Below are 15,331 nucleotides of genomic sequence, written 5' to 3'. Positions count from 1 at the left end.
GAGTATGATGGGTTTTTAATTTTTTTTTTTTTTTAAAGAATGGTCAAAGAAGCAGTTCTGATGGTGAAAAACTACACTGGGTCACACGAGAGCATTAACGCGGAAGTGGGACGGGATTCGAACTGTGGCAGGAATTGACCATAGTTTATAAAGTGCACTTGAATGCACCACGAGGGAGGAGTTAGCAGAGCAGTCAGTGAAGTTTAGCCTAGCAGGAAACACCGAGCGAAGCTACCGCCACAGCGGTGGAAAAAGAAGGAGCAGTTTTTATTCTTTACCCGGTGCTCTGACGTGTTATTTTCCTCTGCAAACACGTTGTCCCGTGGATCCTTGGAGTACTCGCTTTCGGTCTGGGCATATTTTCCTTGACTTTGTATGAAGAGAGAGCTCCTAACCAACTAAAACACCGGACACTGGCCGGAGGTGGAATCCAGCGTCTGTAAACGGTGGACATCGGCTAAGCAACGGCCGTTTTGAATCAGGTGGGTTGGGAGGTTGGCCCGCACTTCATGTTTACCGAGAGCTGGTGCCCACAGGTGTTTGCTAACTATTTAACGACGCTGTTTATCACCGCCACCTGTTCTGTGTTCAAAACCTGAAGTACTCCAACTCAAGCTAGCTAAAGTTGCTTGTGTAGCCAAACATCATTCTTGAAATTGCTCACTGGCTAGCTGGCTAAGTTGTACTCTCTAGGTATTCCACCCATAAATCAAGCCGCTTAGTGTTGTTGGCTTTATATGAGATAAGTTGCGAATTTCGCGGATTTAGATTGTTCTCCGCATGAATGATTATATACAGTTAACACTACATTTTTGGTAATAACCAACTTGAGGTTGTTCATCCAACTTGGTTAACATCGATGTTTAACATTCAGCCGTGGTTTTAATTCATCTGCTATTTAACGTTAGCTTACACATATATTCCACCGCTGAAACAATACGTGAAAGTTGACACAACTGGTTTAGCTTCTGCGGTTTTTATTGCAGATGGATAGTCTGCTTGGTGGGTTGCTGTGATGCCGAATGTTCCACAGAACTTGAACGACTTGTAAAAACTTGTCAGTCGAGTCTATGACATAAATTGGTCTGTCTTTAACGACGCCAACAATACATTGTAATCTTTTTTTTTTTTTTCCTTCTTCTTTTTTTTTCTTCACATTTGGCATGGATGAGATGTGATCAGATCGCTGGTTGGTTAACCGCTGCTTAGCTTGTTGTTAACTCTAAGCCCACAGTAAACAAGGGCTAAAATAACTAGCTTAAGCAGGCGCTAGGACACACCTGGTGATGATACCAACTCAAAAGCTGTACATTAATTGGCGAGACACGAGTCCAGAGCAGAAAATTGGCAAGAAATTCCTGAACTGTGTGATTCCTTGTTAACCCCAGACTGCAGCCAGGTGAGTAGCAGTTGCCGATAGTGTTGCATAATTACGGAAACGTAAAACTCGAGCAAGGTGTGTCTCCCTAGGAGCTACGTTAGTAAGCCCTTTGAGTCAACGGTAGGGTTTGAAGCATGAGTAACTGCGTTTGGGGAGGGGGTGTGTGTGTGTGTCTGTGAGAGAGTGAGAGAGGAAGAAGCGTTTCACCGGTTTGGCTAGTTTAAGGAAAATTCACAGGTAAATGACAACATGTTGTAATAAAACAATGAAATACCCCAAACGGCCCTACAAGTCTCTCCTCACATTGTTTGCATTTAGCCAATGTAAACTCCTGAGTCACCTTGTGTCAACTGCCTGCCGACCTCTGTAAATATAACATAGTCCTCCGCCTCTTAAAATCAGATGATGATTAACTTTGACAAACTTGTACGTCACTCAGACTTGTCGAGCACGAGCGGCCCAAAAACGTCCATAATCTATTGTGGATACAGCTGAAGGACGTGCTGTCTGTGTCCTTCCAACTCCACCTGCATCAGGGACAAACTGGCCACACAAAAAGCCTTTGTTCTCTGTGGATTCAGTGCACTTCCACCTGTATAGTAAAGTCCACCTGAAACTATTATGGAGGCAAGATAAATGGCTTGCCCTATGAATTTCCTATGTATCTATAATAAAAGCTGCTTTTTTCAGCTATCTTAGTTGTACAAATGTGTGACCACATGTGCAAGACTGTCAGTGTTGTCTTCAGAGGCTTCCTGTTTTTAAAAAATAATACTCTGAACAGGAAAGTTCATTTATCTAAGCTACACTGGTGTGGAGACGTCCAAGAGGCGTACTGTGCTTGTAAACTTCAAACGGAGGACTTGGCTCAGACTGTCACGCTGTGTTTAGCGCTGTTAAATGTTAACTTGATTCCTTTTTTACTTTTCCCAATGTGCAACACATTATCAGGCAGGAAAAGACACGTTTTCGGTGGTTTGAATATGGGATGGCATAGGAAGTAGAAAATGCTATAAAATGTCCTTTCAGCTCATAAGGCTTTATGACAGATTTACCTGGATGAAGCTCATTGTGAGAATGCATTTTATGATCCAAATTACTTGGACAAGTGATGGATGAATTGGCCATATCGCCCAGCCCTAAGATTGTAGTGTTTGTCATGAAGATAATGATAAAGTTAAAATGCAAGCTTGCTCCAGGTGTTATCCTTTCTCAAGATAACATGGATATGGCACCCCAGATGTTGAGAATAAAGATGAAGACAAATGTGTGGGGTAATGCACTTCACATTGGAAGCCTGATACCATATCATAACAATCAATACAGAAAGAATCTCTTTATGTCTACGGTTTTCTTTCAAAAAATAATTGAATTGATTGAGTAGTTGAATTGATTTAATAGTTGAATTGATTGAATAGCATCAAATGGTCAATTTGTAATAAGTGTAATACTTTCCATTACAGCAACTCTCTAATGAATTCTATGAAGATTCCCATTTTGAAATTGAATTGTCTGTGTCAGAGAGGAATTGATTTAACTCTTGTGCTATGGAAGCTGTGTTTCTGTATTGTTGAATTGAATTATTCTGAAAGGGGTTTCTAACTTGGGTTAATCTTGGGCAAAATTAGGGTGAAAAAGCATTAAGAAACCCTCTATCGTCTGTTACAAGTGTTTTTAAATAGATGGTTCCAAATGAATGTGGGTTTATAACGGATGTATAGAAGACAGGTGACAAGCACAAAAGCAGCTCAATGTTACCATCAGGTTTTAAACACTCATCACTACAAGCAAATGGTGACACAGTCAGAAAAGTCACTAGTTGATCTGGACACTAACTGAGCTTTAACATCAGTGCTCTGACCCTCCCCACATCACCAGTCCGGTCCTCCTGCTGCAGTTATGATGTGATTTGTTTGTCACAACTGACATGTTTCGTTTGAACCGATATCAATACAGGTACCCGTAATTTGGTACCGGCACTTAGCGGTAACTTATTTCTTTGTTGCACTCTCTCTGTAATAACAAGAATGTCTGGTCAAAAACAGCCAGTAGCTGCTCAGTGACAGTCTGAACTGGACTAGTGTAAACGTTGTGCTCCTTCATGCCCCCATCTTCTGTCTCCCTGGTTCTGATTACAGGAAAGAGTCAGTGAGTTGGTGGGAGACATGATATCCTGGCAGCCACACCCAAAACTGACAAGATCTCGTTTCTGTTTTGTTAGTGGAAGGAAGCATTTCTGTAAATTTCGTTGTGGTGGATATGACAGAATCTCCTTTCTGCTCTGTCTTGTTAGCTGCATTCTTCGTCTGAATACACAGGAAAAAACTTTCTAATTCATTAGTATTCGCCGAAGCGCAGTTTGAGTCAAGTGTCAGCATGACACACACCTGATGGTTTCTGTTTCATGTTGCGCAGATGCCCCCTCCCTCCCCTCATTGCACTGACTTGACACCCATCACACCCAAACCCGCAGCAGACCGTCCAATCGCTGACTTGAGAGGACTCATTTCCATCACCACAACCAAGAATAGCTCAGTGATGTCCAGCCCAAGATCAGTATTATTCGGTGCCTTATTGTGTGTGTGTGTCTGTGTGTGTCTGTGTCTGTGTGTGTGTGTGTGCGCACAAGCCACCGCTCTCAGGCTGCACAGGCTAACAGCACCTGCCTAACAGGTTCTGCTCCACCTGCTCTGAACGTGGTTTACTTTAACCTCCATTCTTTGACACCCTGTATGTGAGCAGCTTCAAGTTTATGACTCGATCAGATGGCAGTCAGACAGGGTCTCATTATCCTTGCACTTTTTTTTCTTTCTTGCAGCAAGTGCTGACATTGCTGCTGATTGCATAAGTCCATAAGAAGAATGTTTTGGATGCCAGGCATTTCCTGGCCATTCTTTCTTCCTTTGAGGCACTATGCAAGCTATGTCGATGAGAGACGAAGACCATTTAGAAGCTCTGCTGGTTGAGCCTCCTTCTCTCGAGGTTGTTGTTGTCCTGTTCAGGCATGTTTATGCTCATGTTCTCTCTCTTTTGACTTCCTTCTCAACTTAGATGGCTTGGTTGATATGCTGGGAATTTCATGACATCACTGATGATAAATGGCAGCCTGCTGACAGAGAGTGAACCCGTTAAGTGAAGGACTTTTGGTTGGTGTATTGGACATCAGAGACGGCACATTTAAGGCAGACTGTTGCTGAATGTGACTTTGTGAGAAGAGTCAATACACCAGGTGAATTAGCTATCATAGGCAAATACTGCATGTTACCTTATCTTGCTGAAGGATGAGCTCACTGTAGATCAAACAATGTGATGAAAGACACAGCTTACTGTCAGCAGAGTTCATTGCTCTTTTATTGCCAAGTGAAATTCCTGGGAAAATCCATATGTGAGATACAAGTAGGGCACATCACTGTTGAGTGCTCTGGTGAAACTGGTCTGCTTTGCTGTGTTCTGTGTTGCTCACTTCTGACCTGCCATTGTTGTCCTGATTAACCTGAAACTACCAGGTACTTCCCTGTCACAATAACAGCTTTGTCCACAGTCATCGCTGAATCTACTATCATTTGGGGGAATTGATTATTTTTTTATTTAAAATAAGCTTAGGTGGAACCTTTTTGAACGGCATCATCTTTGTTTAGCTATAAATTGTCACTCAGATAATTTTCTCTATTATTAACACTAAGTATTTGCATTTAAACCCTTTTTTGATGCAACTGATCAGGTGTGGGGCTGGTTGTGACTTGAAATTTCACCTTTGCCACTTCTTCATTTAACAGAAGTAGCCAAACTTCCTATGTTAAAGGTTAAATCTGTTGGTATGCCATAATTTGTTTTTTTGTGTACTGGCAATGTTGCTCCTTTAGCAATGTACACAACAACCCCCCCCCCCCCTACACTATTTCAGAATGTCATGAGCTATGTCTTCTGTTTTCTTTGTTTTGATTGAGATCCCTAACAGCAGAAGTTACACATTGTGCATTAAAGGGGATACTTTTATAGTTAGAAAATATGCCTTTTTGCTTTCTTGCTCACAGTTGAATTAGTGGGTTTGTACCCCACTCATATCTTTCCAGTTCAACCAGCAGCTTATTGGATTATTGCATAAAAACTGAAATAGGTGAAATGGCTGGCCTGTCTTTCTCCAAAGATGACACAATCTTGTTTGTTCAATTTGTATGAAGAAATAAGTGTAGAAATGAAAAGTTTTGGTTGTATGTATGAAATTATTTCTTGACCAGGAGCTGAACCTTCCAGAAGTGTTTTTAAAGTGAAGTTTTAGTCCTAAATAATTGTTGAGGTTGGTTTTTTGTGGGATTTGTTGATTGTCGGAAAATTATGGAACACCTCTAGCTGCATCAGTTAATCAAGTCAATAACTATTCATTTCATTGCCAACTATTTGAATATCTTTCTGTTGTAGACAAAACAAGACATTAATGGATGTTATCTTGGGCTTGGAGAACAAAATTCAAACAACGAAACGAGCCTTGAAAATAATCGTCAACGAAAATAATTAAGTGCTTCCAAATGTAAAATTCACATACAAATGAAATAGTCGAAATGTCAGAATTAAGATTTTAAATCTCTAAATATCTGATGAAAGTATTGGCAATCAAATGTTATGAATCTGGCCAGGAATTTGATGCCAGCTCATTAGCTGTTGGTGACTCTCAGTACAGGCACATTTCAGTCTGTAACATAAGTAATTTCCTAAAGTAAAGTCACCCACATTTCCTGTCCATGTGCTCTTGAGCAAAATGCTCTGTGACCTGCCCTCTGATGAAAGTCATACGTGTCTCACAGATGTAAAAAAGAAAAAGAAAAAAAGAGACACCCATTACAAATTGGAGTATGATGATAAAGTAAAGCTGCTAAATTGTTGCCTTGTTAGCTCGACTTGTTGAATGTTGGGTTGTTTCATCCACTGTACACGATTTGGAGATGGAGAAGAGGAGGAGGTAAATCCAACTGTCTGAACTAACAGCCTTAAACATCACTGTCGTTCACATAATTGTGATCTTCATTCCCAGCCTTGGCCCTTGATAAGTAGCTGGTATAGAAATAACACTTGAGTGTGTTTAATGAATGGGTAATTTGTGCTCTAATGTCTGTCGGGTTACTTGAAAAGCCACAATTAATATGGTCGGAAAGAAACGTATGGGATTAGGATGTCTCACTGCAGAGAGAAACTCGCACCTGACATGTCGCATGTGCTGAAGGCTGTTTTTACAGGAGGAACCCAAGCTCCCCATACTGGTTGTTGGCCTCAGTGTTTACATGTGTGCATATGCGAGGGCTGTATTCTTACTCTCGTTTTCCATCAGCAGATTCCTCTCGTAGCCTTAAGAAGCAGTTGTTTGTGAGATGGACCTCCCACCCTGGCATTGTCAGCAGAGCTCATGGCTTTAAACTCCCTCTTTCTGCTCCATTGCTTCTCCTGGGGCTGTCTCACACACAGACGCACACACGCATGCACACACACACACACAGCATGTACGTGCCTGTGCAAACACACACACAGGGTCCACAAGGACTACACGCTTGTGACCTGCAACAACATCAGGCATGCTACTTGTTGATGAACCTTCAGTGGATGTGTTTATTTTACCAGGTGGAGTTGTATTCGGCCACTCAATTGCCAGGTTAGTAGAGTAGGGCTGGACGATAAAACGATTTTTTTGAGTCCGTTGTCCTCTACCTAGAAAACACTACGCCAATCGCACAGCAGAGAAACACTCAACAACTCAGAATGACGGTGTCGAGACGACACACGAAAATGAGCGGCCCGACTAGCGAAACCGAGTGAGAGAAAACTGACAAAGACAAAGAAAGTGAACCAAAGAAAGGTCATACCACTTTACTTATTTGGAAATAGTTCTCCTACCTGAAGTCTGACAAATGACAGACCAGCTTTAGGTGCAAAATGTGTAGGCCATCTCGTCCATCATCTCAACAGGTACTGTCCTAAACAGAACTCCAAGAGCATCAGTTTGAGCTATCATGCTAGAGTCAGCCTCCCCACTAGTAGCCAACAGACCAGCCCCACTACCTCTACTAGTCAAACTTCATTTCGACAACCAACAATTGCTGCTGCTTTTTCAGCCATTGCCCCATGAAGAAACGGAAGCGATACAAAGATATAACAAGTGCAAATACGTACTGTACCGCTAAAGATATGACGCCTAGAAGCACAGTTTAAAAACAGGGATTTAAGAAGCTAATGACTGTCATGGGTGCTAAGTACACTCTGCAAAACATCAGTCCCTCAGCTGTACGCAGAGTGGAGGGTAAAGGTGGAGGAGCAGCTCAGAGATGATATGTGGTCTGGTCGCACTTCCGAACCACATCAGGTCTTGCAGAACAGGAGGCTAATGAAGCTGAACTGAACAATTACCTGCAAGCTCAAGAATGTGCAGTGTTCACAGGATACAGTAGCATATTCATCCTCAAGATTTAACTTTTTATTATTTTCTTTAATCAATGTTTAGTTCAGTGTACTACCTCTAAAATGATTGAGACACATTTGAAACAAGCGATTTGTTGTACATATACATACATTATATATACATGTATAATGTATATACATACATTATCATTTTACTTTTGGTTGGTTGGCTCCGTTAAATGTTTGTCATCCATTATCTGACGAGAAGTAAATGTATTTTATAAACTATAATTAACATTCTGGTTTGTTTTGGGTTCTGTCCTAAGAAGAATGCTCTAACTGTAAATTCAGCATCATTATTATTATTATTGTTAAATATACATGTGATAAATATCGACATTGATCAATAGAAAAGAACACATTGTGATAACACTTTATACCATATCACCCAGCCCTACATAAAAGTTTAGTATAGTTTGGAATTTTATGCCGGTATTAAAGAAAACCTGATATAAATTTTTGCTAGGACAACAATATGTGTCTCTTTTGCGTTTTGTTCTCCTCACCAAAACAAAGACATTTTTTCTGCAATGATATCTGCTCTGGCATTCCTTGACTTTTTGGTGCTGACTGTTATTTGATTGGTATACCATGAAAGATGACATGAAGTTGAAACATTGGACATGAAAAGAAGTTGGTTTTATCATTGTAATTCCAAAAGTCTCACAGGCAGTTTTGAGCACACTAGATTTTCTGTAGTTGATGAATTGTTTTTGTTGTTGTTGTTGTTGATGTTGTTGTAGTTTTTTTTAGAGACACATACATTATTTTGTTTAAGCTTCTCAAATGTTAACATTTCAAGCTTTTTCTTCTTGGTGAATGAAATGAACTACAAACCTCAAATGCAATGAAGTTGGGACGTTGTGTAAAACGTAAATAAAAACAGAATACAGTGATTTCCAAATACTGTTCAACTTATAGGCAATTGAATTACACTACAAAGACAAGATATTAAATGTTTAAACTGAAAAACATAGTTTTTTGCAAATATTCGCTTATTTTCAATTTGGTCGCCCATTGAAAATGTGTGGCGCGTTATGAAGCACAAAATACGACAACGGAGACCCCGGACTGTTGAGCAACTGAAGTCATACATCAAGCAAGAATGGGAAAGAATTCCACATACAAAGCTTCAACAATTAGTGTCCTCAGTTAGCTAACACTTATTGAGTGTTGTTTTAAAGGAACGGTGATGTAACACAGCGCTAAACATGGCGCTGTCCCAGCTCTTTTGGAACTTGTTGCAGGCATCACATTCAAAATGAGCGAATATTTGCAAAAAAAACAGTTTATCAGTTTGAACATTAAATTTCTTGTCTCTGTAATGTATTCAATTGAATATAAGTTGAGAAGGATTTGCAAATCATTGTATTCTGTTTTTATTTATATTTTACACAACGTCCCAACTTCATTGCAATTGGGGCTTGTGTATACCCAGATACAAGATTTGGCTCATATCAAACAGCTGTCATTTTGAGTAATGTACAAAAACCAACTCGCTAAGGTCTTCAAAGAAATAGAAAATGCTTGTTTCGAGATCTTTACTGGGAAAAAGTATTGCTGACTGTTTTTGTTTTTATTATTTTTTGGAGTATCAAAAGTAAAACATTTCAGAGGTACCTCCCTGTACACACTCAAATAAATGTACAAGGCTTTGTCCAGCCAGCCCACTCTAACAGAAAAGTAATGATTTTTTTTTTGTGAAAGAAGCTAGACCTGGAGGTGTGTGTCGCCGGCCATTAGTGAGTCAAGGCAGCACAGCTGATATGAAAGTAATAACAGAACTATGTCTCGATTTGGACCCAGGAAAACAAGCTGGTTCAGACGGAAAACTGTGACTCACGGTACAGGCCTTTTTGTCATGGACATGTGACGCTGTGGATCATATGTCTGACTGCAGTTATGAGTTTTCCTGTCCCTCAGAAATATTCTTCCCTGAGCTGTTTTCTTTTACATAGTTGAGTGTCAGTGAGTGAAGGAGCCAGGGCGCTGAGGGCCGGGCCTCAGAGAGCAGACGCACCACGCAGACACTCCGGCTTAGAGGCCTTTATGCTGCTCTTTGGTTGAACCTTTCCTTCACGTGATGGAGCTTAGTCAGTCAGTCGCTCTGTAGAACACGGAGCCCATCAGTTTACCACAAGTTGTCTCTGCAATGCCAAGCCTTCTCAGACTTCTTTTGAGATACTTGGAGAATGCAATGACGATGCATATATTCCTCTATATGCCCTCCATAGGCTCAGATGCCCCCTCTCTCTCTCCTCATTGCACTGACTCACACCTTCCTCCAGCAGTCCAAAGATGATGTGATAGCAGTGTAAACACATCCCCGATGGTGCTCAGAGCAGAGTCAGCTAGCAAAGATAACTTGCTTTTCAGAAGGCAGAATGAGATGTACATTTAAACTCTCTGTGAATATTTAACCTTGTCCAGCCGTTGTTTGTGTTACTGTGACTTTAATTCATTTTAGACTTGTTCCATGTTGAAAGTCTTCCAGAACTGGTACAGGTCCAACTTGCTGTCGTGGCATTTATGTCACCTTGGCTCAGCTCTTAGTCAGACGTCAGCCCAAGGTGTAAAATTACCATCACATTTATATAAAGAAATGCACGTCTCCATGGGGCTACAATCATCTCTGTGAAATAAGGACCTGATAAAATGACGATTGTGTTTTGCTTTGTTGCTCTGCCACATTTTATAAGAAAGTCCATTTACAGTACGTTAAGTACATTTAACTAACTGTGAAGCTGTGTTAACTAAATGTTACAAGTAAAAGAGAAATTAAATAAGCCAAACATGTCAAAAATTGATTTGATTATCATTATACACCCAGGATTGTACAACGGAACCATAGATTATAGTCTGTTTATGCAACATATAAAACAAAATTCAATAATTGGATGATTCTATTAGGTCAGGATGAGTCACAGAAGCTGCTCTGTAGTCTGGTAACATATACTTCTGTATCGTATACAGAAGTATATGTTATACTGTATACTGCCAGATGGCAGTAGGGTGAACAGACTGGCTGGGGTGGCTGTTGTCTTTTAGTATCCTTTGGGCTCAGTGCAGACATCTCACCAGAGACGTTTGACAAGAGCAGTGAGAAAACTAGATGGTAATGAGCGTACTAAGACAAATGGAAACACTGAGCTGGTGGATTCATAGTTTAACTCTGCCCTCTCTCCCCTCTCCTTGTCTTCTGTCTGTCCTCCCTGTAGCGTGCGTCAGTGGGCCCGCAGGCTCCACACTGGTGCTGAGACAGGATGAAGAGGTTCAGGCGACACGGCCAGGAGTCCCAGAGAGACAAACTCAAACAGGAGCTTTTCCAGTTCAACAAGGTAAGTGAACCTTGACACATGGCACAGCTCAAGACACACAGTGCAGAAGCCGATAGACATGAGACATCTATTGCCTTAAATCATGTTGACTATTAAAGAGCACTTAAACAACCAAAACCACTTCTGGATGTTGATGTACTTTTCCTGAGCTGTTTCACTTGCAGGTCAGAAAGATGCCCAGCTTTCAGTGTTGAAACAGAATTCACCAAATGTTGCCTGATGTTAACCATAGCTTTGTAAACCAGCGTTTTCTCATTTTGGTTAAACCCACACACCTACTTTGAGCTGATAAGTAAACGAGTAAGAACACAGTTTTGCTTTTTGCTTGATATTTATTTAAGTGATGAAGATTTTCAGAAAAGAATATAATAAAAAACTTGACCATCCCATAACAAATATGGGAATTATAAATCATTAAATGTATCTTGTTTTATGCCTTCCAGGCAAATGTCCAAAAGACAGTTGCTTTAATGTGCAGGATCAGATCCAGAACTCCACTCTGAGCAAACTCTGCACAAGGATGGAGCTGCTCTGAGTGTTTAGCACGATTACTGGTTGACTGCAGAAATATAATGACATTATTTCTGAATCCAGGGGCAAATACAAATAACAGACAAATAGAAGCTGATGAATACAGGTAATAATGCAGAGGTGACATAATTCAGATTATTCACACAGTTTTCAAGAGCAAGCTGAAGTTGAGATGATGATGATGATGATGATGAAGAAAGGTTGTTATAAAGGTTATTAGCTGTTTTCACCAGTTGTGTTTGGAGTCATTTTTATTCATTTTCAGTAATTTGTCAGTCAAAAATAGTACCACAAACTAAACTACATTCACCCTCCACTGTAAGTTGGAGGCAGGTATTTTAGAGAGTTAAAACCAATGTAATAATGCAGAGGTGACATAATTCAGATTATTCAGTTTTCAAGAGCAAGCTGAAGTTGAGATGATGTTGGTGGTGATGATGATGATGATTAAGTTGTCCACTTGTATTAAGTCGGAGGCAGGTATTTTTGAGAGAGTTATCTCAAAACCAGGACAAAAACCTGTATGGCCATGATAATCAAACCCCTAAGATGTATTATTTGTGTCAAGATAAATAGAATGTACGTGGGTGGAAATGTGTTACTATTGTGGTGCTATTTGTAAAAAAAAAAAAAAAAATGGATAAATACATTTTGTGTGTTCAGCTTTATCTCTTATCTGCATTTGAGGCAGGACTTTTTCCATGTGTTACTCATAATTTTGACCTTGAATGTGAACTGCTGTGAACTGCTATGAACAGAATGTTTGATTACCTTCGTGAATTTGATGGCTGCAGTGTCACTGGTTTAGAGGTTCGCGGGATGAATTAATGATAATTCAGATGCTATAAATAGGCAAAGCAGTGGGTAACACTCATGTATAATGACAGCAGTGGCTCTTGTCCTGTTGGAGGACTGTGCCAATGCGACAGTTGGTGAAAATCCACTTCTTCATTTCCAGTAGGCCAGCATAATATTGTTTGAACATCATAATCAATCATTTTGACAGATCTTACAATTGGGCTATGATTACTGGGAATGATCATTTTTGCATCACAATTTTAATTTTTCTAAAAAAAAAAAAGGCATGAACCAAACATATGTTTCCCACATCTAGAGAACAAGATTTTTAGACCCCAGCATCACTACAGCACTTCATTAAATACCATTTTACCTTTATCTAAAAATGGCAGCTTTGCAGATTTGGTATAGCACATGGCCATATTGTCAGTTCAATAATAATTTGATTAATTGAGGGCTTTTTAAATCATGCATGGCTTTCTAAATCATGCATGCAGAAGCTTCAGCTGCATCAAATGTATAGTACTATGCAGTGACATGACAGACGGTGGGTCTGAGACAGCAGGATTTATGTTTCTGTATTATCTGTCATCCTTCCTATTTCTTCTCCACTTGCTTGTATCTGCTCTGTGTTTTGCTGCGGTCTCTCCTATCCTGTCATTGTCTCTGCTGTCACAGCTTAGTCTCACCCTCCCCCTGTCTGTCCTTTGTCTCCTCCTCAGACAGTGGAGCATGGATTCCCCCACCAGCCCAGCGCTTTGAGCTACAGTCCCACCCTGCAACTGCTGTCCATAGGCACCCGCTCCGGGGCCATCAAACTGTATCCTTCACTGTACCTGTCTGCAAGTAGTTGTCAGGGAGGAATCTGGGCGTCATGTTTGAACTTGAGGCAGGCAGCGGTAATAAGCAGCCGTGACGCAGCTAAATCCGCGTCTGCGGTTCACATGAGCACCTGGTTCAGGTATTTCATTTTCCCACACTCTTGCTCAATGCAGCCTGGCATTTTCAGATGCCAAAGTCTATGGCACTTCATAGCCTTTTTCAAAATTATGCTAATCGACCATGCAGCGGAGCCAGTCTGTACACTCTCCCCATTGACACAGAGAGACACACTGGTTTTGTTAACCACGGTACCTTCTCTCAATAGGGTAATCCATTCATACAATGCAGCAGATTGTTCAGGGACAGGACGGCAAGAGGGCACAGATACAAGATCCCTAATGAATATTGTGAGTCAAAGTGCAGACTGCTTCAGACCAAGTCAAAGAACGGCTGCTTCTGTTGTTTTTATGTGGCACACAAGTCATTAGATAATGTGACACTTAAGTCTCCACGGGGACGTTGTTGTTTCTCCACAGTGAGGTCAGGGTCAGATACACGTCTGCAGCCCTGGAGCTGCTTCAGTGGTAACAACTAAAGCAGGGCAGACTCCCTGCTCACTGTCATCCTCACTTCTGTATGACTGTATTACATTAGTAGGTTAGCCAGCTAGCGTAATGCTTAAATCTGGTTTTCTAGTGACTTGAAGATGGCTCACTTTTACCTGAAAGAAATCACCATGGTAACCTGTGCTGAGCATGTGCGTGTTCAGTTCAGAGGATCAGCTGACGAATCAAGTTGTCAGTCTAGCTACTGACCAAGCACCTCACTGAAAAAAGAAATCTTTTTACAGGATCCCAATATGGACAAACAAAAGTTATATTTAGATTGAGTTTATACTCAGCATTCAAAATATAGAATGTAAAAATCCTGATCTGGTATGGCGGAAATGTTGTTACTTTAAAGCTCTCTGCTCACATTATGTAGGAATTTGACATGTTCTGTCGCATGTTTTTATTTCTATTCATCTGTCTACCAGTTGTGCAATAAGATTAAGTTTAACACTGCATTTTTCCTCTCTATGAATAACTTTCTAGCCTGTGACAGTAACCAAATTTCCCAAGTGTCACCATGTCATGTAATATTACATAATGGTTCTGATGCTAATGATGTATTTGATGGCCTGTAATCAGGAACTCTGCTCCTTTTAATATGCTCATGGCTCGAGTCCAAAACCCAGAATTAACTGGGCCAGCTGAGCAGGAAACATTTATGTAGGCGGCAAAATGTAATTTGCATTGTGATACAGGACTCTGGTGTCTTTTATAAAAAACCTGTTGCGAGTATGTCCAATAGGACCATCTCTATACAAATCCAGATATCCAGGCTGTCCTTGACCAGTGCTCAGGTATGGAGCTCCAGGTGTGGAGTTCATGGGTCTACATGATGAGAATGCTGCTGTCACACAGGTGCACTTCCTCCCCCACCAGGTACAGTCAGTACATACACAACACACTTCCAACAGCAGTTCTGCTTTTTAGAGTAGCCTGACTTGTTCTTTTGTATGGAATTTAATTCTCTGCTAGTAATTAGAATATTTCTTTTGTGACTGTTCAATAGTCTTTTGGACAGTACAGTACAGTAAGAGATCGTCTCTTATGTTTAGGTTGAACTGGTGACTCTGCTGGATGACAACAGTCTACACATGTGGACTTTAAAAGCCCATAAGGGACTCTCTGAACTTCTGGAAATAGGACGCTTCACTCTCACTGGACCTCCTGGGTAAAACACGTAGACACACTTTTACACACTTCCCCCTCTCTTGACCTGTTTCTAGGAAGGAACCGTTTCAGACCTAAGGAATGTGAATTTAGATTTTTACATTTCAACGAAAAGGCATTGGTTGTAGTACTTCATTTGAACCAAAGCCTCCTGCCTGAACAACAATGCTACTGCAAAAAACACGGCTTGTGTTTGTATACTGTACGAGTATAGAGATCTATTGGTGGTTTTGGGGAAT

The 15,331-nt window shown here is 40.7% G+C and overlaps 1 protein-coding gene across 4 annotated transcripts in view; it reads left to right on the top strand.

Moving 5' to 3' along the window:
* The first annotated feature begins 179 nt into the window (after positions 1 to 179).
* The window catches only part of llgl2 (LLGL scribble cell polarity complex component 2), a 39,151-nt gene continuing 23,999 nt past the window's right edge, over positions 180 to 15,331 (top strand). For 3 of the 4 annotated variants that reach the window (XM_030400500.1, XM_030400497.1, XM_030400499.1), the window contains exons 1-5: positions 180 to 482; positions 11,044 to 11,163; positions 13,215 to 13,312; positions 14,720 to 14,801; positions 14,978 to 15,093. In XM_030400500.1, coding sequence (XP_030256360.1) covers positions 11,089 to 11,163; positions 13,215 to 13,312; positions 14,720 to 14,801; positions 14,978 to 15,093 — 371 coding nt within the window. In that variant the 5' untranslated portion in view covers positions 180 to 482; positions 11,044 to 11,088. Of the gene's footprint in view, positions 483 to 4,590; positions 4,611 to 11,043; positions 11,164 to 13,214; positions 13,313 to 14,719; positions 14,802 to 14,977; positions 15,094 to 15,331 lie in introns of those variants that run through there. The other variant, XM_030400498.1, reaches the window with a different exon arrangement.

The sequence above is a fragment of the Sparus aurata genome, chromosome 20, assembly GCF_900880675.1.
Source record: "Sparus aurata chromosome 20, fSpaAur1.1, whole genome shotgun sequence".
Lineage (NCBI taxonomy): Eukaryota > Metazoa > Chordata > Actinopteri > Spariformes > Sparidae > Sparus > Sparus aurata.
Note: the sequence above shows the minus strand (reverse complement) of the source record. Positions and strands in the feature narration are given on the sequence as shown.